Genomic DNA, 27,797 nt, shown 5'->3' on the forward strand with positions numbered 1-27,797 from the left:
AACAAAAACAAGTGTGGCATGTGTATTTGTTTTTGTGTTGTAGTAGCTTTTGTGTTTGTGCAAGCCCTAAAATCCTGATGTGTTACTAGCATGCATTCAGGAGTCTTTGTTTGCATGTATGTATCAATTCATTTCATATCCCTGTTTGAGCCCATGTTTACAACCTGTATATGTGCACTACATGTCCTCCAAATATGAGTGTAAAATGGAGACAAAACCATGCATGTGTAGCCACTAATGAAATGTCCCTGCAGGGCTACCATAGAGCAAGACAGGCCTTAGCATCTCCTACTTCCATGTTTGCAATTTGTTTGGTTCAATATATACGCTGTACTGATGAGCCCTCGCTATGCTGCTTTTCTTCTCTGGTCCCTGGTGCAACAGGTTGTGACTGTTGCGCGCAATGCTCTGGCAGGTGTTAATTTTAGCTTTTAAGTTGAGGCACAGCTGCTTTGTGTTTTGCCCTCTGTTTGATATACTCTAGGTCCCGCTCCATATTGACCCCAGCTTCCATATGCTGAGCCTTCCATATGGGTATTGCGCAATAATCAGACAGGAGAGGTAAAAGTCAGCGTTATGTTTGTTTATATTACGCATTTGTTTGGCAGCGTGTTAATTCATTCGGTCTGTTTTCTTGTAGACACTGACTGCTACTGCTGTTTTGTTTGGTTTTTGATACATTTGCTCTGTTTTTGCTTTATTTCTGTTCTATTCCCATCTGCATTATTTAGTCTTTAGTTCAATTAGGTGGTTCCTGTTAGGTCCTGTTAGTGTTAGTTTCTTTTGTTATATTCTATGTCAGCCCTTCGTGGCGCTCACTGCTTTCCCCCCCCCCGAGAAGTAAATAACATAGATCATTGTAGCTGACACATGGTGCTAATGTTGTAGATTTAACACGTGTTCTCTGCTATTGTACGAGCGCTATAGGACCGGACAGGCGGGGGTTTGGTGACAGAGTTCCTCACCTGTGCTTCACACCCCCATAATTGTGTGTTTGGTGGCAATTTTTGCACTTCCTTCACAATTTGCATTCTTCTCCCTTTTTTGCTTTGCTGTGTGTGTGTGTGTGTGTGTGTGTGTGTGTGTGTGTGTGTGTGTGTGTGTGTGTAGGGCATGAAAGTGTGGTGAGTACATGTTTTTAATAACTTGTTTCATTATTAATTGTTGTTTAATTGTTTAATCAATGGTAGCACAGATACAGTAGATACAGTAACAGTCAAAAGTTTGGACACACTTTCTTATTCAAGTGAATGGAAGGTGTGTCCAAACTTTTGACATATGAATAATACACACACATACACCCTGACACACACACACACACACACACACATACACACACACATACAAAATCCAACCACCCAGGCAACCAGACGTTCAGCTGCACCTTCCAGGATAACAAGATCTTGTTCGCAGTATGGCAACAGCTTGAATGTTCCAAACGGCTCCATCATTACTGCCAGGGAAGGCTGGACACAAATATACACACATACAGACACACAGTTACACAGGCAAACTGGAAGAAGTCCTGTATATGCTATTGTGTTGCTCATAAATTTCATAATGAGCAAGCAGTGGCACTAAAAAAAAAAAAACTGTGATCTTCTCTGTCATAGTTTGATGGTAACCTGATTGTAATATGATTTAAATAGTTTGCAAACTAACAAACATATAGAAATGTATATAACATAATTTACAAATTTAAACAAAGAAAGCAAACTGCAGCACCGCACATGCACTTATGTGACCTTGTAAAGTGCGCACCGCTCAGCTCATACCTACATCCAAAATAGCAAGTTGGTAAGTAAGTAATACATGGCCTCATGAAGCCTTGATTAGCATATGAAATCATTATAACTCCAGCAGTGGCAATGATAATATCTTAATGTCATTTGAAGGACTGTGTGCTTATCTTTGTATTGAGAAAATTGTCTGTGGACTTTTTTTTAAAGTTAAATAAATTCAAAATTGTATGATATTCCAGTGAAAAATTTAAAAAAAAAAAGTTTTTCTTCATTCTTAAAAAGGTTAAAAGGGACTTAAGGGATAATTATGGTTTATTTAAACGTGATTCATGTCACCCCGGATGTATATCCTTAGCCATAATGCTTGTTCCAGACGGCTAGTTTCTGTATTTACATTCAGTCTGACTCTGCTGCTTATGCTCAGGTGCTTATGTTCCTCAAGTATGGAAGTCTGCCAGCTGATGTGCAGACTGCACTAACACTGTCCTGTTTGAAGAATAAACTGAGGACATTTTTGTTTTATTTAGCTTTTAACTAAGTCTGTGTTTGTAGGTGTGTGTATAATGTCTGCCTGTATCTATGTCCAAACCAAATTTTTACTGTTTAGCTGACAGACAGGCAATTTAAATGATTCATTTTGCACCAGTTTCCCTGAATCTCTACAACAGAACTGGTGAGTGCAAAGTTAGCATGACCTAGAGCCATCATTTATTATCCTCATCAATTATCCTTTAACTGATTAATTACCAAACAACAGTAATATACTGAATTGTAGATTGAACGCACTGTATGTTAATAATGAAATGTGAAAGACTGAACAACAAAATAGTGCAGCTTTAATAGCAACTATAAGCACAGTGCAAATAAAAAAAACAGAATTTCATCCAGACTGTGAATGTTTAAAGTTTCAAATCATCCTTTCACAATCTCTCTCTCTCTCTCTCTCTCTCTCTCTCTCTCTCTCTCTCTCTCTTGCTCTCTCTCTCTCTCTTTTGGGTGCTTGGGTGTGAACACTAACACCCTGTTGTTTTAAAGTCCATTGGGTGGACTCAAGCGCAAAAGGCACACACACTCAAGAAATCCCAACAGGCTGGTGCCAGAAAGTGAGAAACACCGACAACCACACGTGTTGTGTTAGTAACCTCAGCCCTCTGTGTATGTGTGTGTGTATGTGTGTGTGTGTGTGTCTCAGGACCCAGGACTCAGGACTCAATTAAGCAAGCATGTGTGGAATGCTTTCAGGGGGAACGGAACAAGATGGCTGTGGGGCCGACACTATGTGCCCCTCTGTCTCACTCGCCCTTGATCTCAATTGGTCTCGCTTTGGCTGACCCATGGCAGCGTGAAGGGGAGCCATATCACGCACACACACACACACACCCGCAACTCACACACAAAGTGCCATGAGGGGGAGAGATGTCTCGCCTGGACAGTCTAAAGGGGTCTCAAGGGTCCCATGCTGTCTCTACTCTCTTTCTCCCTGTCTCCCATGACACCAGAGAGATAAACGAGGCTTGGTCACCTAATGAAGCATGTTGAGTCCTCTATGAGTAGCTTGTAATACAGCTACTAATAGCCTATTTGTATAGGTGCAGTCCTTATAAAGTCCTTTTTGGATTTTTGGATATTTTAACATGTTTGAAGGTCATTTACGTCCAAAAGAAGAAAACCTTTCCAAGCTGTACAACAATGCTGGTATCATATAGGGGGTTTAAAGTCCCCCTCCACTCAAGAAAGTGTTTCTCCTCTTGTACCTTCAGTTGGATGTTTGAGCTTCGCTGTGCAGAATGATGTATGTGCAGAGTTTGATACTATAAGGTGGTTTTCAAAATCATCCGTTGAATGTGGGAAGTTCCTTAAATCTGAGTTTAAGGCACGTATGTACGAGCGAGATTTGTGACATCACAACTAGCATGTAGCCAATCGTGGATTTCTCAATGAGGGAAAAGGATGAGATGTCATTTTAAGGATTTTATAAAAGGTTATTTAACCTCTCTTGTGAAATACATATATAATACATATCAGTATTTTTATATATCTTAAAACATATTTGTAAATTTAAGTTTTCCACCCTGCTAATATCATCTCGTCTGGCTACCTAGATTGACAACTTAGCAACAGTAGCATCCACTTACCAGTTTTAAAGATTTCATAGCGCAGCGAGAAGCCCGCCCCCTGGTGAGCGTAGTCAGATACGAACTTGATGTGGAGCGAGGGGCCTGATGATATGATCGGTGCAGGGGCGATGTTGCTGCAGTGCTTTCCTAGTAGGTCGGCTGTCTCTGAGTTCCCATCGTGGATTTCTACGTAGTCATACCTGCAGAGGACAAACAAATATATTATAAATACCTTCCCTCCTTCCTACATATACACATTCATTCAGCAATTTCAGTGACATGCAACACCACAGGGACAATAATGAATCTATCTACACATTTAATGAATATACTGATGAGGTGTTTTGTGAAAGAAGGGAAAGGATTTGAATGTGAATCCTTCCAAGCTGCTTTTACTGTTGTTATTAGGACTCTTTTTTTTTTTTTGTGGTTCTTTCATCTGGCAGGAATCACATTGGATTTGGCTACAAAAGGAACCCAATGAGCAAATTGTTTGCATCTATCAGTGGCTAGAGGGACTTCTGAAAGCATGAGCGTCATTACAATTCAAATGAATGCAGCAGAAGACATTGGTAGTTCACAGATGGTGGAGGAGGAAAAGAAACCCCCCTGTATGAGGCAAAATAGGAAGAAAAAACCTTTTTAAAATTCTATAACTGCACTGTAATTGAGTGATTATATACTCCAACTGCTGCGAGTTTCATGGTCTAAAGAACACCATTTTATGGATTATAACTACATTATAATACAAACAAAAAGGAGACTGTGAATGTAAGATGATGTGCTCCCTCTCAGCTTGCATAGGGAAACAGTGGTGTCACATGTGTACGACAGACTTTAAAAATTCAAAAGGAAACTGATTCCCACTCTCACAAAACTAATTTACCTCATTTTCTACTTGTTATTCTCAAAGTAAATAACAAGTCTGATGACTATTTTTAAAGCAACGGAATCTGATGCTTTCAAAAGAAGTCGGAGCTGAAACAAGACTTCAATTGTGCAAGGAAATAGACATAAAACAAGAAAATGTACCTCACGTGTCTTCTGCTTCATCTTAGACTAGGGTCAAAGTCGAGAGTATATGTAATGCTCAAGCTCTTTGAACTATTGATGAACCCTACAGATCCTTTGATGCCAGGAAAGGTTTAATGTGTAACAAATGACTTTAGTTTACATCTTTGCCTAGCTCTAATTTAATAATGTTTGCAAGTCAGCCTGCTGGTCGTCAATCTGCAGAGAAATTCACATTTTCCACGTTTTACAACGGATTTAGGTCGCGTCAGCATTTTTCTGGTCGCTCTTTCCTTAGAAACATCTCACACTTTATGCTGACTATTATATAAAGAGTGCTGAACACAAATTTGACACAAAAACTGACATTAAAGTAAACATTTCCTGTCATATCATGTCAAGTGCATTGAATTATTTATAGTTTTTTGCATTTTTTTTCAAGTGCTCTTGTGTATAATTTTGTAATGCTATCACTTTATGGTGAAAGAGCTCTGTAATTATACAAAAAGCCATGAAATTGCACATTAAAATCTGAATTTACCCCAAAAATCACATTTATTTACTATTGCTGTCAGCAGAAAGGCTACCTGGGACTCTTTTTTTTTTTAGCCATAAAGGGAAAGGTGGCTTTAAATCTATTTTTATTCCCATTTGTTTGATGTTTTCTGACCACAAATGTTTGGACCTATCTTCAGACCCACAGCAGGAGTGTTGCCTCTGTGTCTGGATACCAATGACACACCTGCCTGGCCTTTAAAATAGCTTCCTGGAGAGAAATTCCTTGAGCGACTTGTCATGACAGAAGACATTAAGTGTGATTCCTTATTAAGTGAATTCAATTTTCAATTAGAGACTTTCTAACAGAGAGGCATAAGTACAGCTGGACTCTATTTGCATGTCTTCATCCATTATATTGATCAGTTCTGACCACAGTCATGTTAATTGTTCTACTACTGAGCGTTTTACATCTCTCTAGTGGAATACAATGAACACTTTACAATCAATCTCAAAGGAAACCCTCAAAGCATCTCCATGGTTATGCCATTATCCAGTTATGAGGTTGAGGAAAATGTTGAAATTAGTTGATTTAATATGATGCTTTGAACACTTTTTTCCATATTCAGAACTGGCAGGGTTTTTTCTGGTGGATGGCTAGATAGATAGACGCCAAAAAATGGACTGCAGGACACTGCTGCTTGCTTCCCGTTTCCAACCGCGAATATCATGTTTCCATGTTTTGGGGCAGTTTTTTAAAAGCCGTAACTACAGTTGTCGTGGTGTTTACTGTTGCCATGACGACAAATACTGCCTAACTTTAAGGGAGTAGTAACTTTAACCCACACCATGTTTAAAGTGATCATTTGAACCCAAACCATGATCTTTTCCAAACCCTAACCAAGTGGTTTTTGTGCCTAAGCCTTACCAGATCTTAACCACACTGTTGTAATACCATAAAACATAATTATTTCTTTGACAGTGAACAGTAACGGTTTAGGAAAGCACCGATAGAGGAGGCTCCTATGGGTCGTTCTGGAGTGCATGGTACAATCAACCTATGTGGTCATTTAGTTACGAGGATGTGTTGCACAAGAGTGTGTGTTTTTTGCTCTGCAAGCGTCTCTGCGTGTTCACATTTGTGCGTGTGTGTGTGTGTGGTTGCTGACAGGTGAGCAAGCTCCTGACATAATGAGGGTCATGCACCTCCCACCCTCCCATCATGCTTTGTGTCTACTTTGCGTGGAACTTCACAATCATGATGCAAGCTGTCACTGTACCGTAAGCACGTGTGTGTGTGTGTGCGTTTATGTGCGTGCGTACGTGTCACAGGTCTTGTCATATTTTCCCAAGAAAACGCCTCATCACGGTGACAGTTTCCTCCTCCTCTTTTTTTATGCAGACAAGATGTCTCTTTCTTTCTCATCCTGGCTCACTCTTTCCATAATTATTTTTCAATGTTTCACCTTGCAACACTTTCCTTTTTTTTTCTGTCTTTCTTTGTGTTTTCCTATTCTCTGTCCCCTTTTCTTCTCTAGCTTTGTCTAATGTGCTGTCAGGCTTATAACCAGTGGCCAAGAGCCAATGTGGTAGAAAGACAAAAGGAGGCAGATATAGGGAAGCAAGAATATTAGAATATTTTAATATCTGAATTTAAAACTCCTCTTTAGCGGTGCTGATCGAGATAGATAGACAGACAGAGAGAGCTCTCTTTCCACTGGCAGCAAACAAAAAAATTATTAACCATTAACTGGTAAAGTGTTGGACAGACACAGCCCAATTATGTTACTGAATCTCAGCTGGTGAAACCACTATTCTCTCCACACCTGCTCTCCATTTTTGCTCACATGTTGTTTTAATACAGCTACAATAATTAGTCAATTAATCGATTAGTCGTTTGACAGAATATTAATTGGAAACTATTTTGATGTTTAATTTTGTAGTCATTTTTTAAGCAAAAATTCATAAAATTTGCTGTTTTCAAGTTCTCAAGTAAAGATTTACTGCTTTTCTTTGTCATACATAATAGTAAACTGAATATCTAGATTTTGGACATTTGAAAACGTCACCTTTGACTCAGGGACATTGTAACAGGCTTTTTCAATATTTCCTGACATTTATAGACCAAATGATTAATCGAGAGAATAATCAGCAGATTAATCAATAATAAAAAATAATCATTAGTTGCAGCTAAATACAGCCAAACTTATGTTTTTGTTGTTTTCATTTACATACTGTTCTGTATCTGTTGTCAGCCAACTGAACAAGTATAAAACTGTAATTTGATCATGGTTAAATACTTTGTCTTGACCAGGCAACCTAAAACTCCTGTAGTGCTGCTGTGAGACATCAATCAAATAACTATTTTATGATCGCCATGTTTGACAAAACAAACATAAATACAGAGTAATGACAACTGTTGGACTGTGTATTGACATTTAAAATGAGTGATCACAGACCCGGGCTAGAGCTGCTTAACTTTACAGCTGCATAGCCAACCATGTCTGAGCAGGGATACACTTTCAAAAAGCTCTGTTTTCCTCATCCGCACCGAACACAAAGGCCAGCATTTTCAGAGTAATCTTCTCTGGAGAACATTTAGGGGGAAAAAAAGCTCTGTTTTCAGGTGTGGAGGAAGGGTCAAAACGGAGAGAAAAAAAGATTTCAAATTTAGCCGGCACCGTGTGGATGTAGTCGGAGAGAGAGAACATGACACTGCATTCACGCTGCCAACTCCTCCCATCAGACAGACAGAGACAGGTGTCCCTCCATCCCTTCCTCCCTCCCCTTATCTCAGTGCCTTTAGTAGAGAGCAGAAAGACATACACAGCTACATCTAAGTCAGCACACACATACCTGCACATACACACTTTCTGTCTCACACATAAACACAGCGATACACACACACACACAGAGCCTGTGGCCACGCTCTCAGGTGGATCTATAGATGGGTTTGAGGTTTCCTACAATCTGTCTCTGTGTGGGAGGTACATAGCTTCGAACAAACTGTTTAATCCCATCATCTCTGCCCCCCTCTCTCTTTCCTCTCCCCCAATATATTTCACTGCAGCCAATTGGTAAATTTGCTGAGACTTGCCATAGGGAAAGAAGTAGGAATTTGTTTCCTTGAATTTTGCTTGTTAACAACGGGTGTACAAGATTTTTTTTTTACTTGCTTACATGAAGGAAACGGTGTTTGAGTTGTTGACTTGCAAGATTTATGTGTGCTTGTTTGTGTGTGTGTGTTTGTTTGGGGGAGGGGGGGAGGGGTGTTTCAAGGGGTGAGAAAGCTCTCCAAAGCCTGTCTGACGTGAACCCAAGAAAAGGTTTGGATACAGATGCACTCCCACCCCTCCATCCTCCTCCTCCTCCTCCTCCTCCTCCTCCTCCCCTCTGCCTTGGTTTTAATTGCCTTTCACACATTTTTTTCTGTCTCTCTTTAGGTCAGGAGTTGTCTTCTTACACCTGCACATTTCTTTCATCTAACTTCAGGGGTGCCCTTAGCAGTAGACAGAGCGTCTGCACCACAGACACACAAACAGATGGACACACACACACTCTGAAAAGAGCTAAACGAGGGACAGAATTGCAGAAATTTCCAATTTCCTCTATGTGTTGTTTTTATTTTTTTATGTTTCATGTCGCCATAATTTTAACTTGATTAAATTAAACTGAATTGACAACATACCTAAGGATTTTGAGAATCATTTCACTAAGAACACATTATGAAGTTAATCATGAAATAAAATGTGGTTCAAACCATTTAGTGGAAAATTAAATTCATATTTTTACAGACTGTTACTTTGTGTTTTTTCCTACCAAGTATGGAAATTCCCACTGTTATGTTTTCATTTTGTTGCTGTTTACATTTACTGTTTTTTTCTCTAGATTTTGTCGTTTTCTCGTGCTCATTTTCTTCGAAAGGGAAGTGAAATAATTGGTGGAATCATATAAACATTTTTAGAGGAACCGAAACAGTCAACTATGAGTAGATTCAAACACACAAACACTTTCCGCCTCCAGTCATATGAATGACACGACATGATTTAAGCTGAATTCTTAAGAGGTGGTGTAAAGTAGTTCAAAGAAAGTAAAACTAAACCGTAAGGCTCTCTGTCAGGACAAATTACAAATAGAAATGGTGAATGTTTCCATTTTTTAACAAACCACAAACTGACTTTATTTGGAAGTGAGCAAAAAAAACCAGAAAGAAAACCCCAAACATTTAAACATTTCTTCTGACTGGTCAGAGATTCCCCTAGCAGCACTGATAACTTGCATAAGACATGTCAGGCTGGAGTTCAGCAGCTGCTACTGATCTTTCTTTCTTTCTTGCTTCTTATTCTGATGTATGACCATCCTTGGAGATCCCAAAAAAGATACATTACACATTCAGCACATATATATCTCAAGCTTTGTTCATACTCCAATACGTACACACACAACCTCATACTTGTACATGGACAGCAGACATGCACATGCTTCTATACCTACTACAATCAGGGGTCATCCACGTTCAACACGTGCACTACAAAACAAGCTGACAACCTCATGACAGTAAGAAGAAGAGCTCCTTTGTAGTAGTATTTGGCTAAACAACAAGAAATGGTGGAAAAAAAACAAAATATGTGCTACAACTTAACAAGAACAGGACCAAGGATGAAGAGTAGAGTACATAAATACACGAAACAAGCGTTCAGTTTGCTCTTCTAGTGCATGTGTAGTTGGCGTGCATGTTGTGCATACAGTACAGTCTTTGGGGTCACAAATTTTTTGGCAATGCACAAACATCCACACAGTGTCCCTGCAGACCTTCATGCATTTGGGCAGTTGACAAAATTTGCATGCAGACCCATGCAGCCATGTGGCAACCATGAAATGCCCTTTAATGTTCACATCACAGCGCTAAAACACCTGATCAAAGTGAAGGAAACATATTTCTTCTACTTTTTTTGCTGTTAAATGCTGATAAAACAGAGTTATTAGTTGTTGGACCAGCAAAATATGAGCATCAGTATGAGAATCTGAGTGTCAATATTGATGACTGTATTATCTCTGAAAACTCGACCATCAAAAACCTTGAGGTGATTTTTGATTCCTGTCTGACATTCCAGTCTCATATCAAGGCTATTACCAAGACAGCATTTTTTCATCTTAGTAATTTTGCCAAAATCTGACTTATTCTATCAATGCATGATGCTGAAACCTTCATGCATGCATTTGTATCTTCCAGATTTGATTATTGTAATGTACTTTTTTTCTGGTCTTCCTAGCAGTTCTACTAGAACTCTGCAGCTTGTTCAGAAATCTGCAGCTAGAATCTTGACAAAAAACAGAAAAGTGGACCTTCTAACACCCGTTCTGGCCTCTCTTCACTAGCTCCCAGTGCAAGCTAGAGCTGATTTTAAGGTTCTTCTTTTAACTTGTAAGGCCTTGCATGTACTTGCACCACCTTATTTATCTGAGCTAATTACACCATATACACCAGCACGCCCTCTTCGCTCTCTAGATGCTGGTCTCCTGGCCATTCCTTCAGTTAACAAAAAAATCAGTTGGCTTCAGAGCATTTGCTTTTACCGTGCCCCCTTATCTCTGGAATAGCCTTCCATTACATTTTAAAGAAGCACCTTCAGTTGAAATCTTTAAATCAAGACTGAAGACCTACCTATATTCTCTTCATTACAGCCTCCCATAAAACTTAGCCGGGCCCATCACCTTTTAACATCCATTTAACATTGATGTTTTTAATGTGGTTGTTTCACTTTTCATTTTTATTATTGTAAATTGATTGCTGTATGTTTGTCCTATGTATTGTGTATTGGAGCCATGCTGCATGCTCCTCTTTGTATCATTTGGTTCCTGATGCAAAACCTGTTCAAGCAGGAGTCTTTATGTATCATATCCATTACCTTAATCTATAAAATGGTTTCTTAAACTTTTAGCAATGACTCAAACAAATCACAAACTCTGTGAAAAGTTAAAAAAATGCCGTCCTTTCAGTCAGTCACAGTAAAATGTTATATACGCAGACCTGTGGATGAGACATTGGGTCCCATGCAGCACTAAAGTCGTGTGTTTTAATTTGGTGTGTGTTAGTTCAAGTCTATGAGCATGACCCACACACTCACCTTGTGTATATACAGCCTATCCATATACCTGAAGCGTTAAAGCAGCCTTAGTGAGTCTGTCACTGAAGCAGTTAATAGAGAGTGAGGAGGATGACTGACTTCACTGTTATCAAGTAATAGGCCTATTACTGCAGACAGATGGACAGAGTGTGCGGTTGTCTGTGTGTGCATGTGTGTGTGTGTGTGTGTGTGTGTGTGTGTGTGTGTGTGTGTGTGTGTGTGTGTGTGTGTGTGTGTGTGTGTGTGTGTGTGTGCATGTGTGTCCAGCACTAGTCTCCAGGACAACTAATCGATTCCTCATTATGGTTTTAACACACATTGATCAGGGTCAGTCCTTCAAAGATAGACAGACACACAACACACACACACACACACACACACACACAAACACACAGTCATTACAGTAACAAGACATCGATCAGGCAGACCTTCAGGGCCTCAGGGAGTGTCTGTATATCAGAGCACAGATATTATCATTATTACCTGCATTACCTGTGTGTGAGTGTATGTATGTGTGTGAGTGTGTGTGTGTGTGTGTGTGTGTGTGTGTCTGTGCGCTTAACACATCCTCTAATTTCAGACCTTTTTCTGTAAACATCAGTTCTCTTGATAAACAGGGTAAGGTGTCAATCACACTGGACTTTAGTGCAAGAAGTGGAGGTGGTGATTTATTCTAACTTCCAGTGGTGTTGGAGGAGGGTCTGGAGTGTATGCTCTCTGGGCGTGTCTCACATTCTTGGAGCAACAAACTGCACTTCAAGTTGGGTGAAAGCATGGTTAGGCATCTAGTACGATCACTGCCTTAAAGTTTTTGATTTATGAAATGCAGGTAAATAAACCTCCACCTGTGTTGTACCTCACGTCTGGGCTCCAAGGTGTTCTCTGATTACACCATCTACTCCTGACTTGTATCTCTGTAGCTTTCTAACAACATTGTCTTCCGGCTTTGTGCTGGGACGCTTGTCTGGATGCATGACTCTCCTGCTGCTAGAGTGACTGTGATGTTAATGCAAATATGCGGGCAGCAGCTAAATGCCCACAGCTGGTAACTCAACATCCTCTGTCACATCAAATGCTGTTCCTCTCGCTTCCTCTCGCTGTCATATAGTCTCTTCAACTCTCATTCCACCTTTCTCTCTCTTCCTTTTGCCCCGAGGACAGCGCCACATCAAATCATTCTCCTTTTGCACCTTGTGTCCCCAGGACTTTTGCCTGCCAGTCAGGAGAGATCAAACATTTCTAGATTTCCACCAAAGTCTAGTTTCAAAGTATAGCATGTTTTTTAACAGTTGTTTTCAGACACCTGTGCAAAGTAATGTTAATAAATTGGGTTGTTACTTATAGAGAAGAAGAGAAGAGAAGAGAAGAGAAGAGAAGAGAAGAGAAGAGAAGAGAAGAGAAGAGGACAGGACAGGACAGGACAGGACAGAAAAGAGATCGAGCGTGAAGTTAAATGATTGATTGAGGCAGAGCACAATGACAAGGTCTAAATCATTAGTGAAACTATTAGCGTTGACTGCTGCTTCTCTCATATATAAATCACTTCTTAACTCACTCACTGCTTTACATCTGCCATACAAATGTGAAGCTGCCTACGTGCCTGTCTGCTTATTGTGCTTACACTGTATACGAGACTATTTGAGAGGCCAAAAAATGCTTGCACCTCTGTGTGCCCATTTGTAATCTTGTTTATGCAGGCGTATTGCATGGGAGTCTTTGAGTGTGTGTGTGTGTTTCTCTCAGATAGCATCTGTCTGGGGTGTGATCTGAGGTAAAAGAGGAACAGGGAGGATGGAGAATGAGGAGAGGATGAGAAAAAAGAGAGACATATAGAAAGGAGACTTAAGAGATGGATAGACATAATCTAAAGGATGAGAGAGGATGAAGACGGATATAGGCTGAGGAAAAGTCTATAGATGATGAAGACAGAGGAATAGATGCATTTTAAAGAGGGAGGCGAGTGAAGGAGAATGAGAAGGAAATGAGAAGATACGAGAGGAAGACAGCGAGACAGAGAGAAAAGAAGAGGTGTGTGGCATTTGGCTTGCTGCCTGTGTTTTTTCATATGCAATGCTGAATAATTATTTGGCCTATAAAAGGACTGGCCCACTACAGAAGGAAGAGGGTGAGAGAAGAGGGGAAGGAGGAAAGGGAAGGAAAGAGGGGTGGAAGGAGGAGATGCGATGAAGAAAGAGGCATGGACGGAAGGCGCAAGAGCAGATGAAAGATGATAGATGGGGTCCATTGGACAGCGGTGAGGGGGATGGAGGTAGGGGGGGTGAGGATGAATGGAGGGGAGAGAGGGAGAGAGAGAGCCAGGGGGAAAGAGGAGAGGAGGGAGAGAGAAGGGAAGCTGTCAGGATGATTTGAGCCTGCCCTCAACAGACCCTGACGCTGCATTTTTCCCTAAGCAGCTGTGTGTATCTGTGTGAGTATTTGTGTGTGTGTGTGTGTGAGTGTGTGAGCACACACACACACATTCTTTCCAAACACTCCAAATAGAGATCTTGCTTTCACAGATAAGAGTAGAGCAGTGAGCTAAGAGGAAAAATGTGAAGTAGGCAACCAACTGCCGTCTCGAAAAGCTACAATTTAGAGAAATATCATTTTGCAGTAGTTCTTTGACCTTAACTATCTTAGGGGATTACTTTCTGTCAAATACATTTACATCATAAATATTCATATCAGTGTAGAAAGAGTGCAAATACAAGTAAATTAAGTGGCTTTTCTCTGCAGTACATTTCTGAAAAACACATAAAACGAAAGGAATACATCTAGGAATACTGTCAAAGAGTCGGACTTGTTGCTTTGTAGAGACCTAGGTTTTAAATTTGGATGTCTGTCTGTCACTTGAAGAGGTTATGTTGCATATTAAACCTCATGTTTACGTAATGGCGTGAAAATGATGGTTGAAAATAGCTTCAGAAAGGAGAAGTGACCTTAAGTGAGAGACTGTGAGCACTACAAATATCTCTCTCTGATGTAGTTATCATTAGAGCGCACTGAAACTGAGGCTAAAAGCGACAGCGTCTAAAACAATTACACGCCATATGTAAAATAACTTTCATCAGCATCCAACTGCAAATGAAGGTGAATGCAAAAAGAATATTCTTGCAGACACAAGTACAGTATATACCCACACTCATATACAGTCTACTTTGTGCATGTACCAGTCCATCATGTGCTTTTGGCCTTTTCCACACACAAACCCTATCAGATACAGCTGTTGGAAGCTAACTGAAACCTGTCACCAGTGACGGACTGATGTGGCACTGTGATACGTGTCATGTGACGGGAAAAAAGGAAGTCACGCTGAGTCATGATAAGCTATGCTTATACTAATTTTAACAAGGGCACAGGCTTTTTTTTTTTTTTTTTATCAGTGTTGCTGTTCGTGTCTCTCGCTCCCTCCAGCTGACTCCTTAATTTGCTACTGTATATGAATCTTAATGAAAACATTGCTCTCTCTCACTGACCACCTCTCCATCGATTTTGCCTGCAAAGCCAGTGAAGTGCTCAGCAAAATGTGATGCATTATGGATTACAGATTACCATCTTAAATTGCAATCAGGACCGTAATAGATTAGATTGCTTCAACATAGTGACATAATAAAACAACCCTTCTCTGACCAGGGCATACATATTAATAACAAAGCTGTTTGTGTGTGTGTGTGTCTGTGTGTGTGTGTGATGATACGTGCTTTTGTGAGAGACAGATGTAACTGTATCATGCGTTTTTTTTATGGGATAAATAGAGACAGAGAGGAACCATATTCCCGGTTCACAATACAGTCTTTGTCCAGAAACACAGACGACTCCTTTGTCCCGACAACATGAGCGTGTGTATCCGTGTGTATTCTCCTCTCCATAAACTGAAGATTAACAGCAGTTTACTGTTTACCAATGCTGTTATCTACAAGCTTGAGAAGAGGAACATATGGACAACATTCTCACGGCGATATTAAACGAATCTGATGAGACGAGACAATTGTAAAATATGACTTTTAGAGGCAGAAAACAGAGAGGGACAGATTGTGTTCCAGAGAAAGACAACATTTGACAGACACGGAGACAGACGTTGGTATGTGTGTGTTGTTGCTGACAATCACCGGGCGACCACGTACGTCTGCCCCCCCCCACACACAGACACACATACACACACACACACACCCCCTGCTCCTTCTCCTTGGCCTCTTTGCCCTCTGAACCTAACAGATCAATTTCATCCTTCCCCTGCACACACACACACATACACAGACACACACACGACGGGCGTTGGGCGCCTGTAGACTTAAATAGCTCTGCGCTGTAGGACACTTGTAAATAACAGCCTATTAGGCTTGAAATGTTACCACCAACACTGCAAATATCTCACTCTTACTGGCATGGTTTGGACAATTACTATAATTTGTCATTACTGGAAGCAAACTGGAAGGAAAAATGTTGAGACACAGAACACTTACACTATTAGACAACCACACGTACACACATATTGTACTGTATGTACCATTATAAATAAATCAGTCTACTGTTTTTACAGTTCAAGCAGAATGTATGTAAGAAATCCGAAGAAGAAAGAAGAAAGAAGGGCAAGGGGAGTGAACGGGAGGAAAAACCAAGGGAAGAGGGAGAAGTAGACAGAAAGGAAGAGAGCATGTAATGCATCAAAGTGATCCAAAGATAAGAACCGTAGAGTAAAACTGAAAAACGACAGAGACAGAGAAGTGTGTTTCATTTCCACAGTGCAGCGCGAAAGTAGAGCAAAACAGCAAAGCATAACAGGCCTTTTCAACCTTTCAGCCTTTCAACAAACAGCCAGCCGGTGAAATATTGATGCTTCAATTCCAACAAAGAGATGTCTGAATGATTTTGGTACATCTGAGTGGGGGAAATTTGCCTATCTATAATTGATATGGCTGAAATGTTAATAACTCGATGGGAAAGAACCGGAACAGAGACATAACGGGAGAAAGGGGAAAAGTGTAAGTGTGTGTGTTCCTGAATTTGTCTGCCCTCTTGCGTGTGTCAGTGGGTTTATATTTGCGGCCCCCTTACACACATAGTACCCATTAAACTCCTGAGAGCCAGTGGTCTCTGCTCTACCGCAGTCCCACAGAAGTGAGGGAAGGCCAGTAGTTTCATTTAAGGCCCATGAATTTATTGTTAAAGAAAACAGGCGTTCATGTTTGTGTTTTCTGTCTATAGGTTTTTGCTCAGGTGACTAATAAGTAACTCTCTTGTCTCATAATCTTTCCTATTATAATCCTGATGTTACTTTTTTTGTAAAACTGCTGTTTTCCCAGCTGCAGCTCCAACTGCGTGATATGGTATGATTTTTGGAAGAGGTTTTTCCTGTTTTTTTGGTTTTTTTGCAGTGCTTGGACTGGCCCAGAAACCATTTGCTGATACTGGCCCATGAGGTTTAACTTAAATTACTAGAAAAATTACATTATTTGATTAAATGTTTTCATTTTTTTTCACATTCTCATCCCAGTCTTTGTTCTTTTATCTTTTTTTGTAGTGTGCAATGTTCCTTCATATTTCTCTTTGGAGCACTTTGTTTTGAAAAGTGCTGTACAAATCTAGTTCATTATCGTTAAAATGTATGTTTTCTAACCCGTGTGACTGCTTCACTATTACTCCCTCTGTATAGTAAGCTCAAATGTCTGTTTGCTTCTTAACCAGTCTCATACTCGTCTGTGTTTTAATTTCAATCCTCCGAACTGCCTGCGTTTCTTTCAGTCTCCACATGCGACAAAAGTAAACAGCCAAAAACGATCATGGACAACAAATCCTCTAATCTGTGTTCAGTATTCTGTATTATTTCGAAGTGTGAAAACCATCCTGGAACAGTAAATGTGTTGTAATTAGACTTTGATAATTAGAGATGAGGGACCAAGGGAGGTCCCAAAGTGATTATTATGGGCTAGCTAAAGCCAGACAAACAGGAGGAGAGTGGGCTGACCAAATACACCCAACAACTCTCACACAGAGACAGGCTGCTGGAGACAGAAACTACAACGAGAAAGTTTTTTTTTTTAACAATATTGTGGTCAAAAGTCAAACCTGTGATGCAACTTTAAATCACAATCTCAATCCATTCTTTTTCTCCAAATCCCTTTTTTTTTTACCACCTATGCCTTTAATAATCCACCTACTCATCCTTACCTGCAGTCCAGTTTCTCTATCTCAAAGTGTGGGTTGAAGTTTAGGACGATACGTTGCGAAGGTTCGGGGGCTGTGATGACCCAGCGGCAGTTCTGATGAGGTGGGTACTCAAGTGGGTAGCCGGGGGTGGTGATGTAACCGGCGTCGCTGGCATCTAAATAGCCACCGCATGGTTCAGACGCTGGATGGGGAGAGACACGGGGGAGGAAGAAGAAGTATTAGAGGTGAAATAAAGTTAGAGGAAAGTCAAGTGGATGCAGTAACATGATGCTTTGCGGTGGCCTTTATCCACTTTATCGCCCTGCGTAATGAGCTATGGAAATCTTCCTATACGAGCGTTGAAAGGATCTGAACCGTGATGAAATTGTTGTGTAACGTTTAATATTTTTTTTCATAGGTTAATACATAGATTCACTGGAATGAGGTCATTGATAAGTGTTACAAAATGTGATTAAAAAAAACAACTCAGACAAAAGAAGGGGAGAAATTAGAGGGCAGGGGTTGAGGGAACCATCAGGAAAGGTGAGAAAACAAATTACTATTGAAAGACGGAGGAGAAAGAAAAAAGAAAAAAAGAAAATGCCAACTGATCAGATAAGCCTTTCACAACTATAGTACTTCCTTCAAAGCAGCATATTCAAGTCAAAAATACCATCAGAGTCAATGTTGTTTGCTTATCATGCCTGACCAGGACGATGTCAACACACTAATACATATTAATTAAGTATATTTGTTTATTACGCATGATTTCACAATAGGGAATCAGGGCAAACCAGATAAAAATGAAGATAAGAGTTGTGTGTTTGCAGAGACAGGATATGAAAAACAAAGAAGTGTGTGTACATGTGTCTGGGTGAATGCGGTGTCAAAGGTCAACGCAGCATCACGACGTACAAAGACGCCATTCTGACCCAGCACGACTGACACACACACTTAGACGGTGAATGAGCCATCCAGATGCCACAGTTACTGTCACAGAGCGGATCCACTTGTCAGCAGTCATACGTCTGTTTTGTGTCATAAACAATGCCATTCATTCACTGCGGCAGATGTACCCTGACATAGATGGGTAACTCATATATATCTGTGACACCCAACGGCATAACATGTCCGTTACACACAACTCTGCTGTATTAGATCTATGGAAACTATTGTGCACGATACTGGCGTCCCTGTTTGATGAACTGTACAGACTATCTAAGTGAGCTGAACTTCTTCATTGTTTAAGATCTAGAAAATGTAAGTTAAACATCAGAGTGGATACATTATGAGTACTTCTTTGTTAAGTCCAGTTTAACAGTTTAACACACTTTGAGCCACAATCTGCTTGAAGAGCCTCAACAACCAAGGTTGTTATCTTCTTTGTGCACCACCTCTAACTAACACTAACTACCAGTCTAATATTCAGTAATTAAACTTTAAACATGACTTATTACTTATTTTGGCATTTGCCTATTTGTCTTATGTGTGTATTTTTGGTTGAAAGAGAAAATTGAAAACCTGTGTTTGTTAAATAGATGATTGCATTGAAAGAACTATTCTTTTAGAACAGAAATTAGTACAATTGGACCAAAGCGAATTAATTTTGAGCTAATATATTGGGCTAAATGATGGACCAGGTCTAGATAATAGAGATGTAATCGGGCAATGAGCAACCCCTTAAACAATTTCCTGTTTATGATAGAAAAAGGAAAACAAACTCACAATCGACCTCCTGACAGTCTGCATTATTGTTTCAATCATGGCTAAATGTCCCTAAAGAAACCCGCTTCACAAACTCGTCGTGTATCTGTATGTTTAAGTTGTGTAACTTCTTGGTCTGGGTCACAGTCAAGCCGGCTCTCTGCTATGACGTTTTAGTTATTGCCAGCGTGCTGAGTGGGGTGACATAGCCAAGTCAAACTACTCAGCAGAATACGACATGTTTTAAAACTATTAATAGACTGGCTACTGTAAACCTACTCTGTGAGGAGGCACACATGCAAACATTAACACATGCACGCACGGCATAAACACTTTATCGGACACCGTCTTCAACATAAATTCACATGGAGCTAAACAGAAGGGGGGGGGGGGGGGGGGACATGCAGCATTTAAAATCTCACTTTTTCATCATGGCTGAAAATATGCATGCATGTAGGCTGATGGTGTACGATATATATACTTGAAAGTAGAAGTCACATCTCAGCATGCAGCACACTAAGTGATTGACGCTTTGGCATCTATATCTGGTGTCTACCTCACACTGTCTGTAAACAATTAGTGATCACCTCTCTGTGCCTCCCTCTATCTCTCTGTCTCCGTCTATCTCTCCCTCCTCTCCCGTGTTGCGAGCCAACTAATCTTGTCTATCTCCTCCTATCTGTTTCCAATCTCCCTGGTGACATACAGTAATACAGGAGTAGAGTTACAAGGCCTATGTAACCAAGCCAGACGTATTCATCTCAGCACCACCTGGATTAGTGTTTAACCAGTCAGGAATCTCACAGCAGCATCAGCCAAACACCACTTTTAGCACACCACTTGGCTAACTGTATCTTACGAAATATCTGGGATATGCAGAGGCGATGCAAAGGGGAGAAAATCTAGATTGTTAGAGAAATCTGATTCATTAATGAGCGATTGCTTGGGACTCATAACGCATACTTAGTAGCTCTTGGGCTGGGTCTTAAGGATTAGTCTTGTTCAGGCTTATTCTTGATTAGGCTTATCCTTTTTCATAGACGACTATACGACTCTTTTTTCAACTTTCAACTGACTTCAAGACACTTTTTCAACCAACCAATGGGTATACAGTAGAGGAGTGAACACAATAACATGAACACCTGTGCAATCTAAGTCAATCCAGTACAATAAACCTTTATGAAACGTGTTTTTTTTTGGGACTGTGTCAGAGTTCTCGTATTTGCCGTTCATGTAATGTGAGTTTCTGTAGGTAACATCTTTGTCTTTGTGTCCATTTTTTGATATTCATTCTCAGTCTAACAACTCCCCTTCCCTCATTTTTCTCTCCTCACCTCTGGCGTGCAGCCGATAGAGACGGCACCTCCGAGTGTCTGATGAATAAGGCTGGTGTGATAGAGAGGCAGACGCTGTGTGCGCCCCAAGTATTGTGTCTGCTCTACTTCAAGGGTCTATCGATCTCCGGACACACACAAAGTCATTCAACGATTATCACATCCAAACAGGGCAGGACACGATTTGAGGTTATGAGTGCATGGATGACATCATATCCTCTAGCATGTGTTGTTACTGAACATATTTCAGGTGAATTTGATATTGTTTGTTTATTCAGTGTGCTAGATATACACACATTAAAGTTACACTGAGACTGAGCTCATGTGCGTGAGTCCTTGCAGTGAGTATACTGATAAACAGGGGGAGTAAAACATTTTTTCTTTTTGAGAAGGACAACTAACTGCCATCTTAAGAGGTTATGTAAATACAGCCTCCAACGGTAAATGTATAGCGATGCTAATTTGTATTCCCCCCTACAGCATTCTGACCTGCAATATCTGTGTGCATGCGTCTCAGAACAGAGGAGATGCTGAGTTGGGGGAAAAGCCTGACTTCATGTCAAGAATCATCAAACAGGTACACACAAGGAACTGAAGAGATCTAAGGCAAAAAGGGATGACTGGGGGTTGGGAAAAGAGGAAGAACGGGAGAAAAGAAGAAGAATGTTACAGGTTCTTTGACTCTTCAATGATAATTTGCCCCTTTGGACTTCACTCCAGCAATGTCACTGTGTTCCCAGGTCTCAGCAAACCTTCTGTGACTACAGATGTACTCAGAAAATGAGATCCGAGTTGTAATAAACCAGAATAATCCTTTAACGGTCCTGCGCAACATCATACCCCATTATGCAGCATCATACTGGACTCTTCCACTTTTGTGGTGAGTTTTAACAACATCAGCATAAGCTGAAACAGAAGTACCACATCAAAACATCAACAGCTCCGTCTCAGTTTGTCTGTCCCTCACAGAAAACACAACCACTTCCCTACTCTTGACCCCAGACTTCACACAAGACAGCTTTTCTCTCAACCACATCAGCATGTGTGATCTTCGGGGAGAGGCTGTATTTAGACCACATATTCACAACAAATGCACAAACACAAACCGCTGAACATCGCTTATCCCCCTCTGGCTAAGACATCACTGAATTCAGACCACACACACACACACACACATATACACAGGATAAGCAGCAGTAAACGGTGCTAAGCAGTCAAGCAGGAATATAAGACAGGTCACTGCATTATTTATGGTTCTCTGCCACGTTTAGTATTGCATCCTGATAACACCTATTCAGCAACTTTTCCCCACATGCGCATAACTCAACACACACACACATGCAATCTTACAGAAATGTAATAAAAACTTGCGCAGAAATGCATGCACAGGGACATGCACACAAACACAAACGCACACAAAATCTCAAACAATTACAAAGACACACACTTCCACATGGAGCTGCTTTGCAAAATTGAACTAGATCCTTGTTTGTTGGCCCCAAATGCAAATTTTGTGACCTTGTTTCTAAGACTCCTTACAGATTCATTTTCCCTCTGCGTACAGAGTCTGATTTGACTCTAAAGAGACACTTTTCAGCCTGTGTGTGTGTGTGCGTGTGTGAGAGAGAGAGAGAAAGAGAGAGAGAGAGAGAGAGAGAGAAAGTGTGCCTGACCCTGCTAACCAGAAGGCTTGTTAAGAGCAAGGCTATCATTTGGCAGATCAACTTATTATCCACCATCACTGGCCCAAATACTCAAAGCAGTGCAGCGACTCTAGTATTCTCATTACTGTGACCTTGTTGGAAACAGGTCCCTGAATTTAACAATCAATAAAATCTGCATCAGAGCCTGAGGGGGGAAAAATACAACTTTTCCCATTGATTTGTATGCATTTTTTTTTTTATTATTTACACTGTATTTCAGTAAACTGGCTCAGTTCCAGCCTCACAAAGCGCTCACAAAATGCTTCAGGCATTGTTACCTTAAACAGTAGAAATACAGATACGTTTGTTGTAAAAAGCTTTTGTGTGACTCTGGGAATATGAGCAAATAACAGGCTGAAATGTCTTCTTTGGATCAAACCCAAAGAGCTTTTAGTCAACGAAACCTGGGAAACCTCAGGAATGGACAGAAAGAGAAAGAGAGGAGAGAGAAAGAAAGGGAGAAGGAGGCAGAGCAGGACGAAAGAAAGAGAGAGAGAGCGATGCCAGAACATCTGTCTCTCATCATCTGAAAGGAGAAAGTCAGCAGCTCAGAAAAGCTCACTGGACAGAAAATACAACTTACACAGACACACACACGCACACACACACACACACACAAACACACACACATATACACATATACACACAAACAGGTGGGGTTGTGCTTTTCTCCAGGTGCCCTGCATTAAGCCACAGTGGAAAACTACAGAGAGAACAGAGTGTGTGCGTGTGCGTGTGTGTGTGTTTAAGAGAGAGAGAGAGAGAGAGAGAGTGGGGGGGGGGGGGGGGGGGGGGAGATAGCGGAGGACTACAAAGTATCTGAGATGAAAAAAGAGTGATGGGAAAATGGAGAGAAGAGAGACAAGGAGTTATGAACAAAGAAGGATGAGTGTGTGATAGAGAGAAAAAAAAACTGACATAAGAACAAGCTTCTCAACTCAAGAGCAAAGACACCACCTGATCTGTGGGGCTTCAGAGAGAAGAGAGAGAAAGGACCGTGGACAAAGGAAGATAGATAGAGAGAAAGATTTAAGAGCAAAAGCAAGACAGAGTGGCAAAGACAAATTGAAAGACAGACTGAAGGAGAACAATATGAGGAAGAGGAAGACTAGCGGACAAACCACATTGTAAGGCAGAGAGGTAGATATAATGTTCAAGAATGACTTGAGAAAAGAGTTTGAGGTTAAATTAATTTGTTTGGGACAAATCACGCTCCAATGGAGCCCAGCCAAAGTCCAGTTTAAACAGCCAAGGTACACAAGTTGCTGTGTGTCCAATGGTTTGGGCTAATCAGGATAAATAGAAATGTGCGTACATTACGCAGCATTTATGTACAATAACAGCTAAAATAATAAAGCCTTTTGAAGGCCCATTGCATCAGTGTCTGGATTTGATGTTCTGTAGAGCAAAAGGGCCCCATGATTTTATCTGGTTCCTTTAACTTCAGCTGACATTATGTTTGCATGGTGCATTCCTATGCAAGTTTACATTTAATCATATAACTGAACATAAGGTCAAGAACTACACTCAAACCTATATAGGATAATACAGATGAGAAAGCCAGGACAACTCTACTTACTGTTACTGCGCAGTGTGCTCAGCCAATCTACTCTGTCTAAATAAAGATTTAATAACTTACTGGTAGGATCCTGAAATCCACCCAAAAAGTAATTTGGACCATATTAAGTTATGGCAACAAGGTTGCTCACATAGTTAAAAAAAGATATGCTCAATGAGAAAACAATATGACAAACTGTTTAACAACTGCATACAAAAGAAATCTGCATACAGGTGTTAGGAGGTCAGTTATACATCCTCTTTCCCAGGATTTTCCCATGGTTTTCACTTCCTTGTGTTTCATGTCTGTCCCCAGTCTGTCTCTCTCTCTGCGTTTGTGTGTGGGCGTATACTGGGCATAGCCTACTGGTTTCCCTCTCCCATTCAACCTGAGCTCCTGCAGCTGATCTGCTAATCAACTCTACAAACCACAGCAGTAAAAAGTCCCCAGTTCATCTCTCCAGACTCTGCCAGCTGGTTCAGTCACCAATGCAGTTCACCACACCAGCTCCCTGTACACCTGCCACGTCAGCCTTGTCCTCATCCGCTGTTTGCCAGTTTGGATTGTGAATCCCCTGTTTACTCTGCCCTGCCTTGAGCCCCTCTTCCTGCTTCAGTCCTGCTTTTGCCCTGTACCGCTGCCTGCTCCGCTCTGCGATTCCCAGCCCCTTTGCCACGTCCAAAACCAAAGAACACTCAGCTAAGCCATCACATCCATCTTCGACTCAAGCTACAATAAACTGCCCTTAACCATTCCTGAGTCTCCTGGTCTGTGTGTGCATTTGGGTCTTAAACTGAACTGTTAAAACAACAGGCTTTTCATTAGTCTTCTCTGGATAATTTATGACGCAATCATCCTAAATTACTAAAGAGTTGATTATTAAAATGATATGTGTATCCCTTAAAGTGATGGTAAAAAAAAAAGAGTAAAAACAGCCTACTTGATGCTATTTATCAACCTATTTGTCAAGATGTGTATCAATGGAGTCTCTCTAACAAGCCATATGAATGGATTCCCAACCGTTAAGGTTCATTATTTTCCAGGCAGAGAGAACAAAGATGAGAAAACATAAGATTGACAGAGTTAGAGAGGAAAGACAGTGAGTGGATGAAACAGTAAAGAGATTTCCCACCGTAGCAGAGAGGGGCAAAAAGAAGGTGAGGGAGGTTTCTTAATCGGAGCGAGGGAAAACACTGACAGAGGGAGGTGTGGAGAAAGAGACAGGGTGTGCAATTAAAGAAGAGGTGAAGTGCCATGAAAAGTGGAAAACAACAAGATGATTCAGCGTGAAGGGAGAGAGAAAAAGGAAAACAACCTCTGGCCTTGCACGGCACTGCTCTGGAGGGACTACTGAGGACACAGAAGGCTTAGCTCGTACACAAACGCACACACACACATTTTTCTTTGTGTGTGTAAAGCTTTACTAAAAGAAGCGAGGAGAGGCAAATGTCCTCATTTGAAGCATTTCCATGATCTCCCCATCCCTCTGAGGACATTTGTTCTTCGCAAGTATACAAAAAACAAGAAAGCACACACACACACACATACACACACACATCTCCCCATCCTCTCTAATTACTCCAGTCATTACCAATAGCCAGTGAAGACACTAGAATACTAACAGTTTACTAATGACATGATAACTGTAATTAGAACATCCTGCTGGACCCAGTAATTGTCCTTTCCCTTTTACTGACGAAAGAGAGGGAGAGAGAGACAAAGAGAGAAAATAATGTGCTGAAGGTTAATTGGCTTAATGCTTATTCGCTCACTGCAGACTCGGCTGTTGATGTCAGTGGACCAGGACCTCTGTTGTTAAGTCACTGTCACTCCAGTGATTGAAAGATTTATGTCCAAATTTTCTTTGTACGGCTAATCCATATGTAATTTATTGGGATTTATTATGACTTAGATGTGCCTCAAAATGAAAAAAATTAAAAAAACACCAGCAGTTTGAATCACTTGAAGAATAAGGATAACCCTTTAAACTTAAAAAACCTGGTGGAAAACACCTGCTACCTGAAAATGAAATCAGTTTTGAAGAGAGTCTCCACCACGGTGACACCTGCTACAGATTAGTATCAGATGTTAGATCGTCACATACAATCAATCATTTAAATCTAACCATCACCTTAAAGGAGCTGATTGAAATGTTTTCATTTGAGTTGTACTTCATGGCCTCTTCGTTTGTCCAGTGATGTCACTACGAAGGCCTTCAGCCATGTTAGAATGGGTGAAAAACATTTTATTTAACCAGTGGAAACTAAAAAATGGTCTGATACTCTACATATAAATTAATTCAATCAAATACAGAAAAACTAAGTCTTTTGCCTACATTATAACCAGAATATATATATGAATAATATGCTTTACCTCCTGTGCTCCACAGAGAGGAGAGGAATAAATCTGGGTTGGTTTACTGCAGGTGGCTCCACTCAACTACTGCTTCACACTCTGCTGCTTTCCTCTTATTCCACTAATGCCACTCTCATGCTTGCTCATTCCCTCTTGCTCCCTTTCTCTCGCTCTCTTTTTTTTTTTTGGACTCTCAGGATCCCTTGCTCTCTCCGTTTCTTTCTCTTGCTCTCCATCTCTGCTCACTCTTTCCTCATCTCTTTCTTTTTATTGCTTCATTTTTTTTCTCGGTATGCTTTGCTAACATGAAACTTCGCAAGCCATCAAATAGCAGCAAATAGATTTTACATTATCATTTCCTTCCCTCAGTATCAGTGAATCATTTACCATATCTGACAGTGTGGTGGTAATAAAGGATGACTAACATAGGGGGAGAAAACAATCATGGAAAATTACAAGAAAATTATGGGAATTGCATAGACAAACATAGATAGATGAGCTAATTGCCCCTTCTTTTTATAGCCAGCAGCAATATATTTTGCTGCTAATATTGAGCATTATTCATTCAATCACTTTTTTTTTTTTTTTACTCTGTTATTTGTCTCACCATAATACGCTGGTGTATTTCTAGCCTTTTGGAAGTATTCTTGTCAGTCTTCATATGCACTGAGTAATTATCCACAGAAACACAAAATTACAAAGAAGGGAACAAATACAGTTTAATTCATATTTATAGAATATAATATCTGTAATATTTCAGGCTAATAACTGATCTTCTCTAAAGCAAAGTAATTACATAGAATGACTGTGTCAGTGGCAGTGAATCAATTAATTTTGTAGAGAGCAAAAACAGGGTATAACCCCATTGTGTGAATGAATGACATGGTTGGTTTGTTTTATAGATGGCCAGTTGAAGCTTACAAAGCATTTCGACCCAGACCAATGTAACATTTAAGTATTACAAGGGGGCCCCACAGGGCAACACAACACCTGGTTATGTTAGGCATGGGGCTACAGTAAAGCTCGAGGCTGGTAAATAACAAATGCATTAGGGAGCCCAGTCACATTCATACAAGGTTTGCATTAAGTTATAGAGCAAAACATCTTTTGGTTCAGCAATACAATGACCTAACATTTTCTATTCAACTTCTAAAAGCATGAAAAGCTCAGCCAAAGCATGTAATACACTCACCGATCCACTAGGGGATACCATGTCAGTATCAGGTTTTGCCTCACCTAAGTGTGAAAGTGTACAGGTGGGTTCCAATACCCACAATCCTCTGTGCAGCAAAAGATACCTAACATCGACTGAGCCGCCAAGACCGCAAATTGACAGAGGCATGATGGATGGTGAGTGTCGGGACAGTTTTTTAAAAAACGTAACTACGATTGTTGTGGTGTTTACTTTGCCTGACAACAAAGGTTGCCTAACTTTGAGGAAGTAATAACCTTAAACCACACCAGGTTTTAAGTGATCATTTAAACCCAAACCATGATCTTTCC

At 40.5% G+C, this 27,797-nt stretch overlaps 1 protein-coding gene across 3 annotated transcripts in view; it reads right to left on the reverse strand.

Annotated features, from left to right (window-relative positions):
* Positions 1–27,797, reverse strand: part of LOC121907106 (neuropilin-2-like) — a 100,186-nt gene that overhangs the window by 67,955 nt on the left and 4,434 nt on the right. For all 3 annotated transcript variants that reach the window (XM_042426485.1, XM_042426483.1, XM_042426484.1), the window contains exons 2-3: positions 17,662–17,842; positions 3,878–4,059 (exon numbers count right to left, since the gene is read on the reverse strand). In XM_042426485.1, coding sequence (XP_042282419.1) covers positions 3,878–4,059; positions 17,662–17,842 — 363 coding nt within the window. The remainder of the gene's footprint in view (positions 1–3,877; positions 4,060–17,661; positions 17,843–27,797) is intronic.

Source organism: Thunnus maccoyii, chromosome 11, assembly GCF_910596095.1.
Source record: "Thunnus maccoyii chromosome 11, fThuMac1.1, whole genome shotgun sequence".
In the NCBI taxonomy this organism is placed as follows: domain Eukaryota; kingdom Metazoa; phylum Chordata; class Actinopteri; order Scombriformes; family Scombridae; genus Thunnus; species Thunnus maccoyii.